Below are 25,049 nucleotides of genomic sequence, written 5' to 3'. Positions count from 1 at the left end.
TGTGTGACTGTGTGACTGTCTGACTGTCTGACTGTCTGACTGTGTGACTGTGTGAGAGCTGGAGCCTCCTGCACGTCCATATCCCACATTAATAACCTCAGCCTGTGTGTGTCGGGTTAAACGCAACAGCCGGCGGATTTGGTCGTTTTTTAAATTAGCGAGCGGCTAATTAGCATTCGCGGCACAGAGGAGGAGGGATTGGGTCGGTCGCTAAGTGTGTCTTTTGTAAACCCCGACCCCCCCCCCCCCACACACACACACACACACACACACACACACACACACACACACACACACACGCACACACTTCAGATTGTGAATATGGATGGCAAGATGTCGCTCCCAATATGGCGCCGCGCTAACGAGCTCTAAACGCCGCGCCGAGTGGCTGTCAGATGTTCATGTGACCCGGGCCCGTGTCACAGGGGTCTGGTGGAGTGGTCCTCAAACTGCGGTGCGGGTCCCGCTGCTGGCGCGCCTTCAGGTGGTTCTCCATGTCAGACTTTGTTTGGATTACGGAAGATTTCGTGCAGTGGATCGGCTTCATTTGGATGTTTTTCACACCAGGTTGTTCAGTAGAAGCGAAAAACAGCCCTTGTTGCTTATGTAGCATAGATAGCATGAAGCTAACGTCAGCTTCCTGGTTTGCATTGTCAGTTTTTTATGTATTTATGGGCTGTTGAACCTCTTTGCTCCTCTCCATGTCTCTGTATCATTATTTAGTAGAAACTATATTCATAATTCAGCATTTGTTAAAGTATTTTTTGAATAATTTTTCTCCTTATTTTCCCGCTTAACTGTTTTCAAACATTACCATATATGGGCGAATCCAGAGAAGCCGTCTGTATCTATAGGAATCACAATTTTTCCCTCTTCTTGGTCTTTTTCTGGCGGACTATGAACATATTTAAACATATTTATGACATAACAATAACGTCGAGCCAAAATCAGGCACATTTGGATGTTTTTCACACCAGGTTGTTCAGTAGAAGCGAAAAACAGCCCTTGTTGCTAATGTAGCATATATAGCATGAAGCTAACCTCAACTTCCTGGTTTGCATTGTCAGTTTTTTAAGTATCTATGGACTGTTGAACCTCTTTGCTCCTCTCCATGTCTTTGTATCTTCATTTAGTAGAAACATATTCATAATTCAGCGTTTGTTAAAGTAATGGTGACGTTTTCCCTCTGGCTGTTTTGAACATGACCATATATGGTAAATGTCCCCTCCCCCTGAAGCCCAGGTCAGTAAAGCCCTGTTCCCCTCGTGTCTTCCAGGGATGCCGAGGTTCGCGAGCCAGCCCGCGGCCGCCGTGGTGCGCGTGGGGGACAGCGCGGTCCTGAGCTGCGAGGTGAACTCGGACCTGGTGCCCTTCAGCCGCTGGGAGAAGGACCGGCAGCCCCTGGAGCCGAGCGGCCGCCTGGTGCAGCTGGCGTCCGGGGCCCTGGTGCTCAGCAACGCCTCGGAGGCGGACGCGGGGCTGTACCGCTGCGTGGTGGAGAGCGCCGGGACGTCCAAGGCCAGCGACGAGGCCCAGCTCACGGTGCAGACGGGTACGGTTATAGTCACGAGTTTTTACTGTGTGATCGTTGCTTCTCTGGAATGTTTTTGTTGCTCTTTTGTTTAATTACTCAATTTGTGGCATTTAAACTAATCTAGATATGGTAGATTTTTAACAGTGTAGAAACATTTACACACGAGAAAGACGGAAACATCTCCAACGTCAAGAAATGTGTGAAAAGAATTGAGACTAATGAGGGGAAATGTGGAGTATATCAGTATTAAGATATGAGCAAAAATGAGGGGGAGAAATTGGGAAAACGAGAATAAAATGGTGCAGAAATAAGATGTATTTATTTAAAAACCTACTCACTCCCTTTAAGGCTGTCCCTGTACCAGCAGCATCAAAACTTAGATCTAAAGATAGATATTTTTTCAATTTCTGCTTTCAATACTTTAATGCTTTCAATACCAGTAGTGCCTAAACCTTTTTCCTGATACCAGACTGGTGTTGTTTAAAGGAACAGGCCACGGTTTCTCCACACTGAGATATGTTCTTACCTGAGCTTAGAGGAGTTGATGCTTAACTGTCTGGTCTTGTCAGTCACACAAAAAGATCTTGTTAGCATTTAGCCTCTCCTCCTCTATGGGGCCAAACGGGGGTGAAGTTAGAAGCGACCGAGCACTTCCAGGTTTCCCCTAAAGCAGTAAAGTGAAGATGCTACTGCGCAGACGTCGAAGTGCTCCTAAGGTGTTATTACGCCTCACAATATAGTTCCCCTTTTTATCTGCTTAGAAAATCGACATATTTATTTTTGTGTAACAAGACGTGGATCGTGTAACTACTCATGTAACCATTTGGCCCCATAGAGGAGGAGAGGCTAAATGCTAACAACATGTTTGGTCATTTTGCGTGACTGACAAGACCAGACAGTTGAGCATCAACTCGTCTAAGCTCAGGTAAGAACATATCTCAGCATTGAGAAACAGTGGCCTGTTCCTTTAATACATTTAGTGCCAAAAACAGAAAAACTCGTTTTTTGCGTTGTTGTTTTTTTAACTACCAAACTACACACTCTAATACACCTCATGTGGTTTTGTAGCTCTGTGATAAACAGAAGTGAAATAAATTATGATCAAAAACTTCTTTTGTTGGTCTGAGGGGGCGTGGTGTTAGTCTGAGGGGGCGTGGTGTTAGTCTGAGGGGGCGTGGTGTTAGTCTGAGGGGGCGTGGTGTTAGTCTGAGGGGGCGTGGTGTTAGTCTGAGGGGGCGTGGTGTTAGTCTGAGGGGGCGTGGTGTTAGTCTGAGGGGGCGTGGTGTTAGTCTGAGGGGGCGTGGTGTTAGTCTGAGGGGGCGTGGTGTTAGTCTGAGGGGGCGTGGTGTTAGTCTGATGAGATTTTAACGTTTCTCTGAGTTTTTAAATGGTTAAAATCGGTTCAAGGACGATTGAGAAACATCCTGTTAAAGTCTTCAATCCAGAACCAGGCTGTTTAAATGCACACGCCATGAAAGGAGATCGAGAACACGCGTGTTTCAAAACATGTCAACAATGTCGTCGTTGAAAATTGACTTGAAACTGAGATATTTAGGTATTTTCCTCTTCACATAACGTTAGTGTCAGAGGAGAGAGGAGTTAATCAGGAAGGAGAGAGTTTCATAAAACACTGATTATCTCAGTTTCTAGAAAAAACTAGCCTCTGTTTAGCTTAGATTTCTCAGGAGCCGAGGCACGTGGATTTAAACAGTTTTCACCTACAGAGAGCTTAGAGTCTCACCTTTCAAACGAGCCACATGTGTCCATAACTACAACATAGAACACGCTGCGGTGCTACAAATATCATGAAAAATGCTCTGGATTGTTGGCGCTCATTGTGTTAATGGCACCGAGCCCTAACAACCAGAACATCTCGGTTTGTGCAGCCCTATAGTAGAGACTGGTAAAAAATTAGCAAACTAAATGTTATTGATCCGCACTCGCCTCACGTCTTTGGTCTTCCATCTTCCCCGGGCTTCGTGAATGACGGTGAAAGTGCCACAGAAGCACATTGTTTCCTTGGCGTGTACGTACAGCGTGTCTCGTGTTTCCTTGGCGTGTACGTACAGCGTGTCTCGGCGTGTTCCCGTTGTTCCACTTCGCGGCCCCGGAGGCAGATATTCGGCGGCGGCGGCGCTGGTCTCCGGGGACGCCTGTTATGTCCCCGCAGTAACTCAGCGGACCGGATTCCTCTGTGGCTGCGTCTGCGCCGGCCCCCTCGCTGCTGCTTTTATTTACCGAGTTGTTAAGCGCCGGCTCCCGCAGCACGGCCGAGATATTAGCGCCCGTAAATCAGCGGCAACAAGAGCCCGGTGGGAGCGTTATCTTTTTATGTGTCCTCGAACGACGGCGCGGCGGCGTGTCGGAGGAGCGGCGTGTGCTCCGGCGCATAAAGCTCTTTCACTTTTCACCGTGTCAGCTGTGAGGACGGCAGGATCTTTTCACAGGCTCAACGGCCCAACAGCTAAGAGCCTGGCACCATAATTATCCACTTATCGGCCAATAAACCACACAATAACTGTATATTTTTAGGATATTCAGTGTATTTATTTACATTTCCCTTCATTTTTACCTGAACAGTTTCAAGTTAATTGTGTTTCTTTGTGTCTTTTATTTTTTATTTTTTATGCTTCAGTGACATCAGTCGGTCTATACACTGCATAAAGTGATTATGAAGCATTGGCTTAAATGACTTGAATTGAGGAAATATTTCTTGTTTTGAGCGGTTTTCACTCATTTAGACACTTTTCCTGATCGGACCGAGTTTGCTTTGCTTGTTTGAGGACATTTCAGACCAGTTCTAGGGTAAATCTCGCTTGAAATAAGAAAGTAAAATCGCCAATGAGATAAGACCAACTTTCTTTCCCCATTGGCAAAGAAAATGACCTGAAATAAGGACGAAATGTATCGAAAACGAGTCAGAAACATCTCAGAACAAGTGAAATAATCCAGGACAAATGCCCAACAACTTCTTAACCAGTCAAAACAGCTAAAATGTGGATTATTGTGCTCAAATTGAGATGTTTATACTGATCTAGTTAAATACTTTATGCAGTGTAGTAATATTGTTTATGTTTTCCTGCCTCAATATATCAAACCTCACATGTCATGAGTGTCTGCGGTGCCTCATGTCACACATGATGGATCGTTTCACTAATTTGATTCATAAGCATCATATTCATTTCTCTTTGTGCTGCAGGTGATGTAGTTAATCTGCAATCACTTTGTATTAACACATTGAGTGCCAACAATCCAGATGATATTTTCAGCCCCACAGCGTGTTCTGTTATAGCTATGGACTCATCACACATGGGACTCTAAACTCTCCGTAGGTGAAAACAGTTTATTCTATGTGCCTCAGTTCCTGAGAAATCTAAGCTAAACAGAGGCTGGTTTTGATCAAAATCACAGATTTTTTTCTAGATTCGGAGATAACGGGTGTTTTATGAAACTCTCTCCTTTCTGATTAACTCCTCTCTCCTCTGACACTAACGTTATGTAAAGAGACAAATGCCTAAATATCTCGGTTTTAAACATCCTGGTTCTCGGATTGAAGACTTTAAAGGGATGTTTCAGGATGTTTGACATAGGGCCTCATTTCCTCGTTATCCAGAGTGTTGCTGATTTCTGGAGATATTTTTGTTTGTAATTTAAGCAGTTCTTATGTTTGAAGAGTTTCGTGGCGCTAGGCTAGTGCAAGGCTAGTGCATGTCTATGGTATCAGCTAGCCTGCATTAAAAACAGTGTGACCCGCTCCACAGAGCACCTGAGGCAAATCACTGATAACACCAGACTAACCATATAAATGTCTGTGTCCATAGAATCATTTTAACCATTTTGCATTTAAAATAACTTATATTTGAGCAGCATCAGCTTCGTGGTTGTATAAGCTACGCGGCGGCGGAGTGATCTGCTAGAAAATAGTCCCTCAAAATGCGATCATTCATGTGATGCAGGTCAGTTATATTCCAAACATGATTCCATCGACACAGACATGTATATGGTTAGTCTGGTGTTATAAGTGATTTGCCTCAGGTGCTCTGTGGGTCACACTGTTTTTAATGCAGGCTAGCTGATACCATAGACATGCACTAGCCTAGCATTAGCCTAGCGCCACGAAACTCTTCAAACATAAGAACTGCATGAATTACACAAAAAAATATCTCCAGAAATCAGCAACACTCTGGATAACGAGGAAATGAGGCCCTATGTCAAACATCCTGAAACATCCCTTTAACAGGATGTTTCTCAGTCGTTCTTGTATCAATTTTGTATCAACTGTTTCGATCTTTCCATGTGAAGCTAACACCACGCCCCCTCAGACTAACACCACGCCCCCTCAGACTCAAAAGAAAAGAAAGGAACGCAATAATATATAAACTGTGCAGATCGTGAAGTTTTTGATCGTCACTTATTTCACTTCTGTTCATCACAGAGCTACAAAACCACACATAAGGTGTATTAGAGAGTCTCTAAAAACACTTAATCTGCGACGGGAAACCCTCATTTTCTTTCTTTGTGACAAAATATAATCTCTGCAGCTAACTGTCCAGGGCGTGCTCCGAATATTTTATTACTCAAGTAAAGAATAAGTAGCTCTGCACCATTTCGTATAGAAGAAAAATGGTAAAAAGTTTGCAGAAGCTCGAGTTGAGCAGCGTAAAGGATTGTTTTTGGTTTTAGATTAAGTTCACTTTCGTCGATCTCGCCACACACCCATGAACCGCATTAGTAAAACCTATACTTTTTATAAATATAAAGTCAAGATAAATCAATATAAAAGTGTTTTTTTCTCCTGGTTTGTTTTTCTGGAGCTCATTAAGAAGCAGCAGCTGCGTGTTCCGCCTACAGCCATGTTTGTTTGGCTTTGTTTGGGTGCTCCTCGTACTGTCTTCAACCTACGACTCCCCCCCCCTCCACAGCACTGCTAATAATAGGACGTCTGAGCTCAAATCATGACTGAACGTTCCTCCCTCGTGTGAAAGTTAAAGTCCCTGTCGAGTCCATCTGTGCATGAGAGAGAAGGTTAAAGATCCAGGACGCTCTGATCAAAGTGTTTACGTCTTGGGTGAGTTCATCATCACATTTCAAACCCCTGACTGCTTTGTCTTGCAGAGAGCGCGGAGGAGCGGGCGCTGGCGTTCGTGCTGCAGCCCGGCCCCGTCACCAAAGCCCTGGGCTCCACCGTCCTGCTGCCCTGCGTGGTCAGCGGCTTCCCCAGCCCCGCGGTCCGCTGGACGTTCGGAGACAAGCCCGTCGAGGAGAGGTGAGGATCCCGCACGTCGCGTCTGTGCTGGCGAGGGGGAAAATGGCCGCCGGACGGGAGGCCTTGAGGGGGGACGGGGCAGATTTGTGGATTCAGTGAGGAGAGCGCATGGAGTTCTGAGTCTTTACTTTACTTTTAAGGCGAGACACTGCAGGTGAATAGGGAAAAAGAATAAATGTAGAGATATCAATTTGAAACTTTTGCTGAACATTACAGATATAAAAAATTGTATTGCATTTTTTCTGTCATTTTATGTTTTCACATAAAAATAAGGCATTTTGAGCATTAAAATGGCCAAAATTGCCTATATTTTGGGCGAAATCAAAATAATGAATTGAGCCAGATTAAATGTTATGGTTTTATTTTATTGACATATTAGTAACTAAGATTTTTTTCTGAGGGGATTTTGGATATTTTGTTTAGTTTTTCAATAAACTAATCATCAGTGAAAAAATCTGTAAAAACTCAAATTCCGCCTGCTTTTTTGGTTTCAAAGCTGAATAAATCAGGCTAGGAATTAGATATTAAAAAATCCCTCTGAAAAAACCTTCTAAACCTTGTTGTGTCTCAGCCTGTAAAGTGTGGAGTCTGTGGGAGCTTCTATAAGGGCTCAGGCTCTGCCCGAGTGCGGCTTCTCTCATTCAGAGAAAACCAGCCCTGAAGTTTTGTAGCGAGTGCGCATGCTCGGCCCGTTCTTCCACTTTTCCGCTCCAGCGTCTCGTAGGAGGAAAAACACCATATTTGGGTGAAAGCGTCATCACGGGGCCCCTTAGCAGGACACGTGGATGTCAAATCTGTCAATATTTATGAATGAAAACCCGCGGGAAAGACGGCCTTTCTACTTCCGGGTCGCCCCCACCTCGCAGACAAAACATCATCAAATAAACATCATCATTTTTATATCTGACATGAAAACTAAGATGTAAAGGAAAACAGATACAAATCTCCATTTCCACCACTGCGGGAAACATCAATACTTTCACCTAAAGTGTCTCGCCTTAAAAACCTCAATAGACTGTGGCGCCCTCAGATGGTTGGGGGAGGGCATCCCACAGTCTGGAAGGCCCCATAGTCTCCCATAGAGTTTAGTCTTGGGGACCTGGAGTTGGTGGCTGTCAGAGGAGCGGAGATGTCTGGTTGGATTGTGGCTATGGATGAGTTCTTTAAGGTACACTGGTGCGTCGTTTCCTTTAGTTTGGACATTTTTGTGTTTATAATTTCACTTCCTCATTGGACGCTGACAGGAAGTGGCGTAGTTAGAGGCAAATGGGAAATCTGTGTCACTTCCTGTCTTTGCAGCTTGGAAATTCTGGTAAAAATAGCTTTTGCTGCTTCACAGAAACAAAATGATAAATCTGACCCATCACCTGGGTTTTGGGGCGTTTTGAGCGGGACAGAGCCTGTGAAAGTGTCGACTCCAAAGTTTCCAACAAAGGACACACGGAAATCTGATCATATGTGAAGATGTGGCGAGTTGAATTTACAAACTGGAAATATGTCAAAGAGAGGAATCGGCCTCTAAACATTTGGGCTGTTCTCACCTCTCTGGGAGTGACAATAGGTCGTAGGAAATCAAACATGTTTGATTTTTAAGCCCGATTTTGGACGCACGGGAGAAACGCGGGTGATTTTACCGACACAAATGTGAATGACAGAGTGATATAAAGACAGAAAAACACCGCCGCGCCTCCTTTTTTCACTTCTCTGTTAAACCAGCGGCACAAACAACTCATTTCATGGCCACAGCCCCACACACGAAACAGCACGACTTTATATCACCAAAAGTTCACCACAACCACCTTTTCCAGCTATATTTCAACCACGAACACAGTTTAGCGGCTCTTACTGAGTTTAGAGACGAACTGTTTAGCTTCACCTCGCTGCTAACGACGGCTAACGGTGACTAGCCTCCCCTCTTTCTCCTCCGTCTCTTCCATCCTGAGGTTGACGCCCGTCTCCTTTTCTTATTAAATCCACTGAAACACGTCCCGCTTCTTCCTGTCGCCGACTTTTATCTCCATGTGACAGAACTATAGCCCAGTTGAAGCTTCGTAGTAGCAGTAAGCTAGCACTGCGGTGTTGTGACATTGTTGACACCGTTGACCAATCGGGACACACACGTTATCCCGCGCTCACAAACACAGTCATGTAGTGTGGACCCCCCATTCTATATAAAATCGGTTAAGACTAGAAAAGTCGTGTAGTGTGTGCTGACCTTTACATAAAGCCATTCCGCTGTAAAGCTCCCCCTGTGGTGTCATGTGTGTGGGGTTTCAGAGTTCACTCACTCAAACAGAAACTGATCCACAATCGGCGTCTGTATAAACCAAAACATTCTTTCACTCTGACACTAAACCTCTGATGTTACGGGAGAAAAACTGGCTCAAAATCTCGACCGCCTGATATCCCGAATCCTGCATTACCCAGCAGCCTTTACACTGCGATCTCTCAAACCTGAGCACTTCCAACATCCCCCTCTCACAGACACTCTAACGGGCCTCACCGTTCGCAGCCTCGGGGCCTTCAAGTCGCTCGGCTTCTCCCCAAGGTGCCCGTACCTGTCCACCGCCGCTGCCCCGAGGGCCTGGGGAGGAGGGGGGGGGGGTCACATGAAATAGCCTCTCTCTCGAATCCGTCCGCAAATGAAGGGCCAGGAGGGAGCGTCACATCGACTGTGCTCTCCCCTCCGCTGGATCTCATTAGCTCCGGCTCCACAGCTGCAGAATCCCCCCCCACCCCCCCTCGGGAGTAACCTCCGGAGTTTGATTTTAGCCCAATTAAGAATGCGCTTTGTTTACCTCGCCGCAGGTCCTCGGGAGTAATGGCTTTCAACTTTTGCGGTCCCCCCAAAAACAAGCCCCATTCATCTAAATCTGCAGCGATGAGGGAGACGGAATTAACTGTGAGGTCGCGGAGGGAAAGTGTGAGAGCTTTACCCCCCCGTGACCTCCACCGCCTTCGGTTTGCCGCAGTGTTTTCTTCATTTGTTCTTCCAAACAGACTTAATGTCGGCCCCGTCGCCTCTGTTTTCACTTCGTGGGGCACAAGAACTCTTCCTTCACTCGTCTTCTGACTTTATACTTCACTACATGTGCTGCATAATAACCCTTTAACCTCTTACCCTTCAGCTTTACCCTGAATAATGAAGGAGGAACAGGCCACCGTTTGTACAGACTGAGACATGTTCTTACCTGAGCTTAGACGAGTTCATGTGGACCTGTCTGGTCGTCACGCGTGTCCTTAGTCACGTAAACGCAGACGGCGTTAGCATTTAGCCTCTCCCTCTCTCCTCTGTAGCTCCAAAACAGGTCAAGATAGAAGCGACCAAGCTCTTCCACGTTTTCCGTTTTCAGAGACTCAATAACAGCACATTATTTGAAGATGATAATTAATTTGTCTTCAAAAAATATCTTTTCATACCAATAAGGTGAAATTGGATAATTTCCCACGGCACACCAGACAATATCTCCTGGCACACTAGTGTGCCACGGCACAGTGGTTGAGAAATACTGGTCTAAGAACATATCTCAGTCTGTAAGCTTCTGTAACGCCTCATTTGAAAGCTAAGACCTACAAAACGGATCTTTTTCCTCTCTTTGTTGCCATGTTTTCCGCTTTCTTGTTACTTTTTGTAGGGATGCATCAATACCGATACCAGTATTGGGCATCAAGCTGATACCACATACTCATTAATGAGGTCCCGATACCAGAAGCCGACACCACCTGACGTGTGTCCGGCGCTCACAGGAGCAGCTCCACCGAGGAGAGAAAACAGCAACAAACTGGAGAATAGTTTAGTGTTAATCCAATAATCCACATAGAGCTGACTTTATTACAGACGACACTCCCTAAACCAGAGTCTGAGCTGGATTTAACCAGAGCTAATGTTGTTAGCGCTACAGTGTTTACAACATACAGGCTAATGTTGCTAATGTTGCTAATGTTGCTAATGTTGCTAATGTTGCTAAAGTTGTTAATGTTGCTAATGTTGCTTAAGTTGCTAAAGTTGTTAATGTTGCTAATGTTGCTTAAGTTGCTAAAGTTGCTAAAGTTGCTAATGTTGCTAATGTTGCTAATGTTGCTTAAGTTGCTAATGTTGCTAATGTTGCTAATGTTGCTAATGTTGCTTAAGTTGCTAATGTTGCTTAAGTTGCTAATGTTGCTAATGTTGCTTAAGTTGCTAATGTTGCCTAAGTTGCTAATGTTGCTAATGTTGCTTAAGTTGCTAATGTTGCCTAAGTTGCTAATGTTGCTTAAGTTGCTAATGTTGCCTAAGTTGCTAATGTTGCTAATGTTGCTTAAGTTGCTAATGTTGCCTAAGTTGCTAATGTTGCTAATGTTGCTAATGTTGCTTAAGTTGCTAATGTTGCCTAAGTTTCTAATGTTGCTAATGTTGCTAATGTTGCTTAAGTTGCTAATGTTGCTTAAGTTGCTAATGTTGCTAATGTTGCTTAAGTTGCTTAAGTTGCTAATGTTGCTAATGTTGCTTAAGTTGCTAATGTTGCTTAAGTTGCTAATGTTGCTAACTAGCCGCTAACACTTCTGGCAATTCTTACTCCGTTTTATGCCTATATTCATCTGAAAAACTAACCCAGTGACTAAAAATAGTAAATAATAAAATGGCATCTGTTCAATTCTGATAGAACTTGTTGCCTACTTTACTTAAGGAAATGTAAATGAGTAAATCAACTCATGACTAGCTGTGAAAAGTCAGTATAGTGGGCTCTTCGCTCTCAGTAATCTCCTCTTTGTGCTGAAAACTCTCCCCCGCCGTCCCGAGCGTCCGCTGGTGTGGCTGACCTCCGCGGGGACCCGGCTCGCAAGAATCTGATTAATCAAGCTTCTATTAATTACAAAACAGTATCGCGCCGCGGACCACCCCCCGAGGGCCCCCGCCGCGGTAATTAGCTGCTCTCTCAACAGCCCCCCCCCCCCCCCCCCCCCCCCCCCCCCGCACGCCCCGCCTCGGCCCCAACACTTTACGCACCGTTCCTTTGATTGAATGTGACATTGACGATTAAAAGGAAGAGCGGTGGAAGTTGGGCTTTCTTCTCCGGGAGCGTCTTTGGTCCCTCCGAGCCGCCGCTTTACGGAGACGACACAGCCCGGCGTCAATTAAAGGCGGCGCGGCGTTAAAGGGGGGAGGCGGACGGCGAGGAGCGGCGTTAAAGGGGGGGGAGGCGAGCGGCGAGGAGCGGCGTTAAAGGGGGGGAGGCGGACGGCGAGGAGCGGCGTTAAAGGGGGGAGGCGGACGGCGAGGAGCGGCTAATTGGGCTTTGAGGCTGAGCACAAACAGAGGGATCGACAGGAGACGAGACCGGAGGAGGCTCGACTGTATCGCCAAGTGATCCGTTTATGCTGGTGCTTCTTCACCAGGGCTTTGCTGGAGGGAGGGGGGGGGGCTTTGCAGGAGGGGGGAGGAAGGGGGGGGCTTTGGTGGACCGGGGTTTTTAAAGCTCATGGGGAATGCGTTTGGAGCAGTTTCTAACCCGCCCCAGCCCGCCCTTCAACCTTTAAGAACAACATGTTACAGATATGACAGGTTTGAATGGATCACGGCCAGTGTAGAACGCGTTCATATTTTGGGCGAACTGAACTGCCTGATGTTACTGTGTTACTGCCTGATGAACGAAACCATGAACGCGTTCATTCTGGTGTCTGTGAACGGCATTTCCGTTCTTTTTACGTTTGTTCAATATGGTGCGAGATTATCTGTGATTTAAGACGCAGATCAGTGAATGTAATCATAAAACCTTGCCGCGCCGTCAGAGTTTACCAGCGGCTCTAAACTCTGGCGGGTCCAGGGTGTAGCTCGCGCTCGCTCCGCCCCCGCGCCAACGGCCCGACTGTGTCCAGTTCTGTGGTGGTGAACTCTGCTGTTTATGGCCCTGGCACCGGTGACCAGCGGGTCCACACGGTGCCCCCGAGCAGCCACAGTGTGAGGTTACGAAGCGAGTTTCCATTTACAGCAGGGGTCACCAACGTGGTTCCCGCGGGCACCCAGGGGCCCTTTGGGGCGTGTCCAGTAGCCCTTGGGACTTTTTCTAAAGTGTAAAACACTTAATTTTCTTGAATCTAATTCTTAAAATTACAGTTATTTCAGTTCTTGTGACTCAGTATGAGTTTAAAATAAAGCTATTTTAATATAATATGGGGTCAATATCCTATAAGTGAACAGTGTACGTTTAAGTCTTTAGGATTTGTTTTTAACTGGTCGCCCTCGAACAACTTAATGCTCTTAAAGTAGCCCTCAGCTGAAATAAGGTTGGTGACCCCTGCTGTACATAAAGCCACAACGTGGAGTTTTTTAACTAGGCTTCAAAATAGCTCCTAAAACAATTTGATTCACATGATTAATTTACCAAATTAACACAAATGCAATTGAATATTTGTAGCTTCATTTTCCACTAAGTGACGGGCTGACATGACAGAGCTTTAACACTAAGTGAGGCCATAATATGTTTGACTCGTGGCTGAAGTCAACTTTCTCCAGCTCCCCCAAGGTTGGCAAAAATGCATCTCAAAATACTTCAGATTGTTGCTTTAAAATATGGAATTTAAAAATATTTCCCTGAGAGGGGAAATAACTTCTTACCTTTTTCACCAACTATGAACTAGTTCATTTTTGGAACTATGAAGGAACTAGTTCCTTTTGAAATTTGTGACCTGAACTTTGAACTAGTTCATGTAGAAAATGAACTTTCCCAACACTGATCATGGCTTTAAAAGTTGCTTCAAACTATAGCAACAAGATGTGAATCTGCAGGAGGCAGGAATGAGGCGTAATAAGGAGTACTTTTATTATTTCAGAAAGGAACGGGACCGGCCCTCACGCTCTCCCTCCCGGGGGCAGCTCCAAGTGACACTTAGGAGCGTTGATTCTAATGGGACTTCAAACGCCCAAAGAACAGCTTAAAAGCCTGGCTCCAAAGAGTGTTTCTTTTTCTAAAAACCGCTTTGACCCACGTCCCACGCTGGGGGAGGTGAAATATTTTTAACCAAGCTAGTTTTTGTTTATTAGTCTGACATTTGGAAGCATTTTCAGTACATTGACTGGCTCCAGAGGCTCTGGAGGTCTGTGGAGGCTCCGCCCACTCCTCGAGTTCGGGGCTTCCCGCCATTTTGCCCTTTTAATAATGTGTGAAATAGTGTCAAGACAGAGTGAGTCAAAACAAGACTTAAAAATAATAATAATAATGCATTGGTTTTATATAGTGCTTTTCTGGACACTCAAAGACGCTTTACATTGCACTGTTCATTCACTCCATACCCGGTGGTGGTAAGCTACTATTGTAGCCACAGCTGCCCTGGGGTAGACTGACGGAAGCGAGGCAACCAGTCTGCGACAACCACTCACTCACTACATTGCTTCCTGGTGTTACCAAACGGTCTCCCATCCAAGTACCGACCAGGCCCTTCCTGTCTAACTTTAAGAAATAAGTTCTTATTTTTTCCCTAAAAAGTAATAATGTTTTGTCGAGCAAAGTTTTCTTGAGAAAAAAAATCTTGTTTTAAGAAATAAAATCTAGCCATTTCTTGTTCAAATAAATTTGCTAAAAACATGATCATTTTTCTTGTAACAAGAAAGAATAACTTTTTGAATCTTCTTCAACTTTAGACAAAGAAAAACTAAGATCAACAACTCTTAATGTAAGAACTGATTCTCACAGAGAGATAAAACATTCCATTCTTTAAGTGGGCGGCTCGGTGGCACAGCGGTTAGAGCCTCAGCTTCACAGCTCGAAGGTCCCGGGTTCGATTCCCACCAGGACGGGGCCTTTCTGTGTGGAGCATGTTCTCCCCGTGTCTGTGTATGTTTCCCCTACCACTAAAAACATGTACAATAGGTGAATCCTCCAGCAGGTGATTCTGACCATCAGCCTGGCTCCACATCATGGAGGCGGGTCCCCGGGCAATACTTTCCTGAAATATTAGTATTTATTAAGAACATTTTGCTCAAAAATGTGTGTAATTTAGAACATTTTGCTTAAATCAAGCAACATTTAAGTAAAATACCCACAATTTTTCACTAAATAAGAATGTTTTCCTTAAATTATTCCATCTTCTGAGGACATTTTGCTTAATTCTAGCTTTATTTGCTTAAATTTAGTGTTTCTTTCTTGTTTAATGATGAGAAAAATATTCTAGAAATAAGAATTCTTAGCAAGAAAAAAACGCCGACCCCATTGGCAGAATTTTTTCCTTCAAACAAGACAAAACGTCTTATTTTAAGATTTTTTTCCTTGTTTTTAGGAGGGTACTTTTTGCAGTGTAGCTTCCGAGGTCTGACGGGATTGGGCAGAGCAAAGGCGGTATGACCACTAGTGCTCAAGACAGAGTGAAATAAAGCTCAAGACAGAGCGATGCATATAACTGAAGGTATTTTATCTACACTCTTGCGTCTTACTGTAATTGATTAGTTCTATGTTGCTGTTTTTATTGATTGTATTTGTTTTCTTGTATTTATGCGACTGTGAAGCACTTTGAATCGCCTTGTGTATGAATTGTGCTCTACAAATAAACTTGCCTTGCCTAATAGGGGCTGAGGTTCTTTTGCTCGTGCTTTGCTTTTTGGTTCCTCTTGAATAAAATGGCGCTTCTTTACCACCTTCGCCGTATATAAAGACTCTCCCGGATGAATATTTAATACGCACATTCTCACGTTCCCCTTAAAGCAGTGAAAGGCGTCCCTCCTAAAGTCTTCCCTGTGATGTGTGGTGGTTCGTTTGCCGCTCGCCTGTCGGGACCCCTCTCCCTCCTAATATCACCCGTCCACGTCGTCATCCCGCTCTCCTGAAGCGCTTTGATGCGGCGGCGTGATCGATGGCGGCGCTAACAGCTGCTTGTCGAGACCCCTTTGAAAAATTGTTGCCTATATTTCCCGAGCTTTTAGGCGATAAGCTCGGCAGAAATTGAGCAATATTTCACCGGCGGATTGTTTGGTCGGGACAGGAGGGGAATGTGAAGTTGTTATGGAGGGGTTGGGGGGGGATTTGCTTTTGACAGGTCGTGGGCGTGGCGGGACTCGCGAACGGCTATAAAAGCGGCTTAAGAACTGGGTGGAGCGATGTCTGAGCTCCGGCTGGTGTTTCTCTGATTGTCTTCATGTGTTTGGAGAGTCGGACGAAACCACGAGCCTTAGTTTGGCAAAAAAACGTGGTAAAAATGGTCAAAATAGCAACAAAATTTAGACGAAAAAGTGATGAAAAAGTGCCATGAAGGCGAAAGAAAGGCATTGTAAAAATGTTTATAATAAATAAATAAAATAACGATGCAGACAGACAGTTAAATGGTCTCTGTGGGGGCTGCTCCGGGAGTATGGGGTCCGGTGCTGTTCCTGGTGAGTGTTGGGCTCCCACAGGGCTGCCCTTTGTCACCGGTTCTGTTCATTGTCTTTATGGACAGAATTTTTAGGCAGCCAGCGGTCAGAGGGTGTCCGGTTTGGGACCCTCAGGATCTCATCTCTGCTCTTTGTAGATGATTTATCGGTCTGTCGTGGTGAAGAGGGAGCTGAGTCGGGGCAAAGCTCTTGATTTACCGATCGATTTACGTTCCCACTCTCACCTATGTTCATGAGATTTGGGTAATGACCGAAAGGACAAGATCGTGAATACAAGCGGCCGAAATGAGTTTCCTTCACCCTTCGAGATCGGGTGAGAAGCTCAGTTACCCGGAACAGTGGCCAGAGCATCTGTTCCGGATGCCTCCTGGTCGCCTCCAGGCATGTCCTATTGGGAGGAGGCCTCGTGGAAGACCCAGGACACGCTGGTGGGACTATGTCCCCGAGCTGGCCTGGTGTCGCCTCGGGGTCAGAACAGCTGGAGGAGGTGGGGGTGGATCGGGAGAAAAAAAAAAATGGATGGATGGACCTACAGTGTCTCGCTTTTCCTTTTCCAAACTGAAACTGTTCATTGGAGGCCTGTTTGCTTGTTTTTGTTTGTTCATTATCACTTTTTAATGGACATCATCCAGCCAATCAAAAATCGATTATTCGCCCAGACCATGTCACTGTAAAGCTAATGAGACTCTCGCCTGCTCGGACTTTCTTCAGTGACAATAAAAAGAAAGAAATCTCCCTTTTACGACGAGTCTTTTCAGACACAGGAGCAGGTTTTTGTTTGTTTTTCCACTTGTTGCAGCCCGAGCAGATAAACACCGTGGAGTTTGAAGGATAAATCATAATAACTGTCACGACGAGCCCCGACCCGAATCATCTTAATATATTCAACTCTTTCAGATCTGCAGTTTGGTCGTGTTTGTTCTATTGACCAGTGTAGCTTCTCATTTCAAAGCGACAGCACTGATCTAACCTGATCTTTTTCCCCGCGTCGTGGCCCCGTTGTGTTCCGGATATTGAGCGTTTGTTTCTGCGGTGGGATGGTGGGATTGAAGCGTTGTTATCTGGCTCGGCTTCCCCTCGCACTCGCGTCTGAACAGTTTGAACAGTGGGAGAGGCGCTGGAGTGTCGTAACACAAGGCAGGGGTGCTACCCACTCAGCTCCATCTAATCCAGTAATCCTGTTAATTTCACATTTCATCATGGCCGCGGTGCAAGCCTCAGCGCGTCTCGCACAGGGGGCTTTCGAGAGTGTCGCCACGTCGGGAAACAGTGTTGAAGTTTTTGCTTTTTTTAATTCACTGCTCTGATCTGATCGTTCCAGTTCTCCTATTGCCAAACAAGCTCGCTCCTAAGCAAGAGGCTGTTTTATCTCAACATAAAATGAGCCGGTCGATGTCATTACCCCTGTGCAATCTGATAAGCAGCTCGCTCAGACACAAGAACGTGCGGCGAGAGGAGGAGGAGCTACGAGCCTTCAGCCATGCACTGTGGTGTGACAGCTTCATGTCTTTGGCCACACCTTCAGCACCCTGGGTTCCCACGGCCTTGTTCCAGAAGGCAGTGTTTGTCCACATTTGTTCCCATCGTGGCTTTTAATGACGATCTGTACGACGCGCTCCTCTGAGGGGGCGCCTCCCACAAAGATGTTTACCTTCAAGTGAGAGTAGCTGTTCATAGAGGGGAGAAAACGGGGGACTTACGAGACGTCATAGGCAACATCTTTAGACACAGGCAGTATTCGCTAATGTCTATCCAGGTACTGGTCAGATTGGTTTAAAAAAAAAGCATAAAAACAATAACTAGACGCTAACGAGAATGAAAATGTTACAAAAGAGTGAGAAAAACATGACAAAAGAGCCACAAAAAGGTGACAAATACGCAATGTCTGTTCTGTTTAGATAATTTTTGTAGGTCTTCAGATGAGACGTTACTCTGGCCTATAGTCTGTAAACTTCAGTCGAGAAGCTTTTAGATTTGAGTAAAGCTGAACTGGAGGAAATGCACTCGATTAAAGGGACTATCCAGAGTTTAACAATGGATAGATACATTTTCCCTGCCTCTAAAATCCTGCTCTGTCACTCAGAAAGGTGTTGATTCGGGTCCGAAGTGCCGTCATGCACGAGCTTAATAAAGTAGCTGCAGTTACACGTATGAGCTGAGGTGGCAGTAGTGAGTATAAAATGACCAACTTGCATGTAGTCTCTTTAAGTGTTGAGTTCCACTTTTGGCATGTCTTTGGCGATACGATAACAATGACCGCCGATACTGCGATAAGCGATGTATTGCACAAAAATGACCCATGATGCATTGGGATTTTTAACCTTTTTTTAACATACAATACATTATTCATCATTTACATTAGTTGACATGTGCATTGTGCCCTTTAAAAAATATGTTTACACTTAAAGAGGGGGTATTCTGCTTTTTTCAGTCCCATAGCTCCAGTCTATGTCTCACTACAATGATGACAAACCTTCTGCTGGTCTGTAAATGCAGTAAATTAGAATAACTGCCTTGTATAAAATGTCTCTCTCAAAATGGCTGTAGTGAATGTCTTGAAATAGGCCTCTGTCTCTTTAACCCCTTAACTCCCGCCTGAACCGAGCACATTTTCTCCAGTTTGGCTTGACCCCAATCCAAAAGCTTCTGGGGAAAAGCTGTGAAAAGAGCAACAAAACTGAGACGACAAACAATGATGGAAATGTGACAAAAAAGTGACAAAAAATGTATGAAAAAGTGGCAAAAATGTCACAAGAAATTGATAAAAAAAATTGATTAAAAAAATGAAGAAAAAACGACAAAAATGTGACAAAAATTTGATTAAAAAATGGAAGAAAAAATTACAAAAATATGACAAAAAATGGATAAAAATTTGACCAAAAAAAAAAGACAAAAAATTGATTAAAAAAATTGAAGAAATTACAAAAAAAGTTACAAAAATGACTTGAATACCCAACAAAAAAAATGATGGAAAAAAGATCTGTTGACGTGAGGAAAAAGATCCTCTGGGTTCAGGCGGGAGTTAAGAGGTCACAAACCTCTGAGCCTTTAGACACGCCCCCTCCACACGCTGTCTGTGGCATCAGTGGGGAGGGGGTTCTGCTGAGGAGCAGTGGTCGGTTACTCGGCTGGTGACGAAAGCTCGGAGGCGTCTCCAGGAGGTGGGGGCGTTCCTAGGAGGACTCAGGCAAACCTATCCCTAAAATGGCCGCCATCAGAGTTTTTACAGATGACTCAGAAATACGTGAATGTGCCAAGGCGACACTTCAGCCATGTTTTTAATGAGGGAGTGACAGAATAACATGACGGAAAGCTTGAAAAAGTCCATTTTGCATAATACCCCCCCTTTAAGTGGAGTTTTTACCATGTCATAAAGCACTGTATCCGTTACTCGACACTCACAATACTCAAGTACTGCTTTGCTTTACTTTTCAAACTCCTGCTTGAGTACTTGGGCCTCTCCTTTTTGCTTCTACTTCAGCAACACTAAAGTAAACACTAAGTAAAACACTCCACAGATAAATCCCTTTACTGCGGCGAGGCCTGATTGAGTCGACATATTGGATAAAGAAGTGCCCCCCCCCACAGGTGCCCGTCTTCCTGATGCGCCTCATGAAAAGGACAGTCATCTTTTGTTCTTGCCAGTATCACTCTATCTCCCCTAATAGAATCCACCCGGCAGTCAATAACGCGGATGAATTATGGATGTGGGCGCGCGCCGGGGAATCGACAGCGCCATGTAAATCAAGCTCCCGCTCCGCCGCCCCCCCCATCCGTCTTCTCCCCCAACCCCCCCCCCCTCGGTGTTTAAATATGATTGTGGACATTGTACGGGGAAGGCAAACACGGCGGGTGAATTTGTTTGCAGTCGGGGCCGTTGTTGCCGCTCGTGCCTCTGTGGGAGTGACGGGTGAACGCGAGGGAAGGATTCGCGGACGTCGGGGATGCAGACAAGGCTGTGGGAACCCAGGGTGCTGAGGGCGCCGCAGCACCCCCCCCCCCCCCTGGTGGATAGTTTGTGAACTGCAGGCAATATTGACCCCTTAACTCCCACCTGAACCGAGCACGTTTTCTCCAGCTTTACCCCCAGTCCAAAAGCTTCTGGAAAAAAGGTGTGAGAATGGCGAGAAAACTGAGAGGAAAATGAGGAGGAAAATGTGAAAAAAGTGAGAAAATATTGACGAAAAAGTGACAGAAAATTTACAAAAAATGACAAAAAAGTGAGAAGATTTTTGACGACAAATTGAGAAAAAATGGATGAAAAAGTGATAAGAATTTGACAAAAAATGCAAATTATTTGACGAAAAAGTGACAAAAAGGACAAAAATTTGACAAAAAAGTGAGAAAATTTTAAAGAAAAATGTAGAAAAAATGGACGAAAAATGTAGAAAAAATGGACGAAAAATGTAGAAAAAATGGACGAAAAATTTAGAAAAAATGGACGAAAAAGTGATAAGAATTTGACAAAAAATGCGAATTATTTGACGAAAAAGTGACAAAATGTACAAAAAGGACTAAAATTTGACAAAAAAGTGAGAAAATTTTGAAGAAAAATGTAGAAAAAATGGACGAAAAATGTAGAAAAAATGGACGAAAAATGTAGAAAAAATGGACGAAAAATTTAGAAAAAATGGACGAAAAAGTGAGAAAAATGTGACAAAAAAAATGCAAATAATTTGACAAAAAAGTGACAAAAAAGTCACGAAAATTTGACAAAAATGAGACGACTGCCCCACAAAAAAAGTGATGAAAAAAAATCTGAGGAAAAAGACCAGTTTAGTTTTGTAGGTCTTTCAAATGAGGCGTTCCACTGGCCTACAGGATTTGGGTAAAGCTGAACTGGCGAAAATGCTCTCGGTTCAGGCGGGAGTTAAGAGGTTAATAAATAGGATTCATGCACAGAAAAAGTATTTGGGGGGTAAATTTTGTCCCTCAGCGCCCCCTAACTAAAACATCTTCCTACGGCTCTGGAGACAGAAGATGAAAAATGGTGAATGGGTTTGTTAAAAATAGATGGTTTTATTGTTCATTACGCAGGCTCTTAGCATCGGAATTTAAACGGATGTCTGTGCATGAATAAAGGCGATGTGTTGCCAGCAGAGGGCGCATTCAACGCAGTGCAACAGGGGGGTCACCGAGGTTAATAATGCCATTGGACATGTTTATAGTTTCACTTCCTTATTGGAAACTGACAGGAAGTGACATAGGCAGAGGCAAAGGCCGCTTCTCAATTCTCCGACTGCAGACTCCGTACTTGTGAACTCCGGGGTACGGACTTGCGGGTGCAGACTCGGAGAACGGACTTGAGGAGTTCACAAGTGTGGACTCTGCTTTTTCAGCGTTTGGAACGAGTGAACTCGATGGCATCACAGGAAGTAGCTCCTGAACATAGGGCTGTTGAATGAGTCCGAACGCCGCCCGTCCTGAAGACTTAAACACGTTCTTCCCTCAGCCGGATGAAGCGGGGAGGAAAAGCGGAATAACGGCGCATTCCACGTTCACACAGACCAAAGCAAACACGGCTGTGAATGGGGAATAATTGGGTAAATCCTAATGAATAAATAATATGGTGGTGAACACAGTAAAGCCTCTTAATGATTTGTCATGCAGCGTGTGATGTGTTGCCAGCCGACTGGAGTTCAGACGCCCCGTGGAGGAGAGCGTGTCCAGGAATACTTCTGCGTGAGTCTGCGCGCTTTACGTCGGCTTTTCCAAACAGAGAAAACAAAACAGGGCTGGACTGTGACCGTGACCTTTGCAAACAACTAAAACATCCCGGGTTTATGGCATGTACATTCGAGGTGAACTCGCTGATCAGAGGTTTTAAAACGGCGCATTCTGACTGAAAGGTAAATAATGAAGGCTGGTTATTCGCACCGTTTAGCTGTAAGTGGCATTTTATTCGATGCATTTGAATTGCTGATCTGTTCTTTACAGTGAGTGCTTTTACAAAGGCTCGAGTTTCACCGTTCTTATCGGGAGTTTTTAATATTCCGCTTTTGTCTTTGATCATATAAAGGCAGTTTCCCGATAATAAAAAACAGAAAATAGCAGTTTCCCAGGTTTTGAGAAACACTGATGTTCTGGCTGGGATTTTCCGTCAGTAACCAGGATGTAACTTCATGTAAACAGTGTTTTCCGGTTTTAAGAAACTTCCCATTTCTCGCGCATGCGGCGTTCATAGCAAACAAACATGGCGGCGGCGGCGAGTCTCCTGGTTCTGGAGTCAAGAGGAGGCGGCAGGGGCGCAACTACCCACTTTCTGGGGGGTATGCAGACGCAAAGCCGGTGCCCCCACACTTTGCCTCGCCAACTCACTGTTAACCTGCAATAAAGAGCCATGTTTGCTCTCTCCCTTATAACACAGACTGTGGTGAGCGCTCGGTGCTGGCCTTTAACACTATCACCGGGTGTTTTTCACCTGAGCAAATACATTTTTGTGATTTTCATGATGCTGAGTTTATCTGAGTGTCCTGGGTCTCTGGGATTCAGCGTTGTCTTTGACATCTCTGATGGCCTGGGTGTTTTCCTCCAAAACACACTTTTTCCTACAGGCACATGTTTGCAATAGTGATAGAAGGTCGGTCAGGGTTAGTGTTTTTAATCAGGCTCTTGCTCCTTTCAAGGTTGACATTCAGGACTGACACATTTATTTTGCGACTTCAGCTCCAGCTTTGCTCCTGTCTCAGAGTTCGTGTCTCTGGCCTCACAGTAAGTGAGTAACACACAGTTATTTTAGTCAGCTGCTCATTTCTCTAGACATATTTAGTTTCTGTCTCCTGTGGCTGTTTGTGCCGAGGACACTGAGCTTCACCAGAGACGTCTCACATGTCCAGGAATGGGTCGACCATGTTTCCATCTTCAGCATTTTGATCTGGTCCTCTCATGATCCTCTCTTTCATTGTATTAGACATGACACAGTAGGGCTGCGCAATTAATCGAAATTCGATTACGATTTCGATTACAACAGTAAACGATTACAAAATTAGCATAATCGCAAAAAAATGATTAATTTTCTTCTATTTTTTCCCAAATTTTTTATTTTATTATTTTTCACACACAAAAATCTTTTTTTTCTTTTTTGCAAAGCAGACTTGCATTATTTCACGGCGCTGGGATATTTTCCCTTCGCTTTTCACGTGCCACGGCTCGTGCTTTTGCCTGATATAAAAACAAACGGCGCTGTGTGATGATGTCATCAGGCCGCGCTGCTCAGTTTGCTTGCGCAGGTGTGAGGGCCGGCCAGCAGGGGGCAGGCGTGAAACAGAGACCTCTCCTTAATCGAGGCGTACTTGAAATCATTTGTTCTTTTACGACTGTCCAGAAAACATAAAGTGTCATGTTTTGATTAATAAATAAATACAATATAGACACAAATAGTCGTTTGAATAATCGTGATTTCAATTATGACAAAAATAATCGTGATTATTATTTCTTCAATAATCGAGCAGCCCTATGACACAGTTTAATATAAAAGAACACGACTCACATATGTCATGTATTGTCATGTCTTGATAGATTTTGATAAAGTACTTTTTATCATGTGTATTATCTCGAGTAAAAATCACCCGGCGTTAGTGATGGAGTGATGAATCTGAGCGATATTGTTCCAGGGTTAATGTCAGAAACAGTGGGCGACATCAGTTCACATCATGTGACTTTGCAGCTGACCTCTGACCTCCATGCATCTCTGCTGTCGCTCATCTCTCTGTCCTTCACGTGTTTATCCAGATCCCTGCGCTCTTCACTCCTACGACGATATTACAGAGGAATCGATCACGTTTTCTACTGATCGCATTTCATTTCTGTTTGCATTCGGAGACAAAGAGTGAGAGAAAGCATCGTCTTCTCATAGATTTATTGATTTCAAACACTTGATTTCTTCTCGTTGGTTCGTCAATGCTCTCACTCTTTCTTAGTCGTCCGTTGAGTCGCAAAGTTTCGGCTGAAGGTCAGTGAAGTGTCTACGAAAGAGTGAGACAGTGAGCGGGAGCCTTTGCTAAATCTTCAAGGCAAGGCTCCACTTACTCATGCTGGAAAAAAAAAGAATCCTCAAAGTGAAATGAACACCTCAAACGTTTCAGTCATGTCGGGAACCTTCATATTTGGCAGGTTCTGGTTCGTTTTTACTTTAATGTGACTTCCTTTACCTCGCGCTTGAGTTGAATAGGGGGAGGGCTCTGGGACTGCAGTTGTAGGAGAGAGTCGTTTTGTATATAGGATAGGATCTGGCAACCCTCCGTGCGGGCTCATTCTCCTCTCTGATTAGGTAATCGTCCTTGTTTATTGGCTTATTCATTATTTGCTACTTTTTTTTACCTCTCAACCACCACCTGAACTGACCGCGTTTTCTTCAGTTTGTCATTACCCAAATCTAAGTGTCAAAACGGCAACAAAAAAGCGGCATAAAGCCAGACGAGCTACGACCGACATCAAGCAGTGTCTGATGTTGTGGCGCACCGGTTGTAGAGTGAGCCTCCTCTTACTGCAGAGACGATCTCTGTCAGTGTCCCGTCAACACGAGGGCCCGGATCCTCTGGGTACCTCACAGTTCAATACGATACGCGATACATGGCTCCAATGTTAATTTTGACAACATATTTTAATTTAGTTTTAGTCTTAGTCTTTTGACGAAAATGTAATTACATTTTAGTCTAGTTTTAGTCGACTAAAATTGCAAGTAAATTTAGTCGACTAAATTTAAGACTAATTTAGTCGACTTTGCATTGATAATATTCATTATAATCTTATTTAATGTTGTTCCTCTGCTTCATGGAGCTGCTCCACATGAACAAAGCTCAGAGCTGATCCTTTAACAGAGAATTTACATGATCTGAGGCTCTTTCAGACGCTCAATACAAGTTTGGATGATTTTAGTCTCTCCTTTTCATTTTTATTTAGTCTGATTT

General features: G+C 44.5%; 1 protein-coding gene across 7 annotated transcripts in view; it reads left to right on the top strand.

The window, feature by feature from the left end:
- Window positions 1–25,049, top strand: part of neo1a (neogenin 1a) — a 454,282-nt gene that overhangs the window by 269,942 nt on the left and 159,291 nt on the right. For all 7 annotated transcript variants that reach the window (XM_079554653.1, XM_079554651.1, XM_079554650.1 and 4 more), the window contains exons 3-4: window positions 1,277–1,552; window positions 6,650–6,800. In XM_079554653.1, coding sequence (XP_079410779.1) covers window positions 1,277–1,552; window positions 6,650–6,800 — 427 coding nt within the window. The remainder of the gene's footprint in view (window positions 1–1,276; window positions 1,553–6,649; window positions 6,801–25,049) is intronic.

Source organism: Gobius niger, assembly GCF_951799975.1.
Source record: "Gobius niger genome assembly, chromosome: 4".
Classification (NCBI taxonomy): domain Eukaryota; kingdom Metazoa; phylum Chordata; class Actinopteri; order Gobiiformes; family Gobiidae; genus Gobius; species Gobius niger.
The sequence above is the reverse complement of the archived record's forward strand: the minus strand, read 5'-3'. Positions and strand labels throughout refer to the sequence as shown.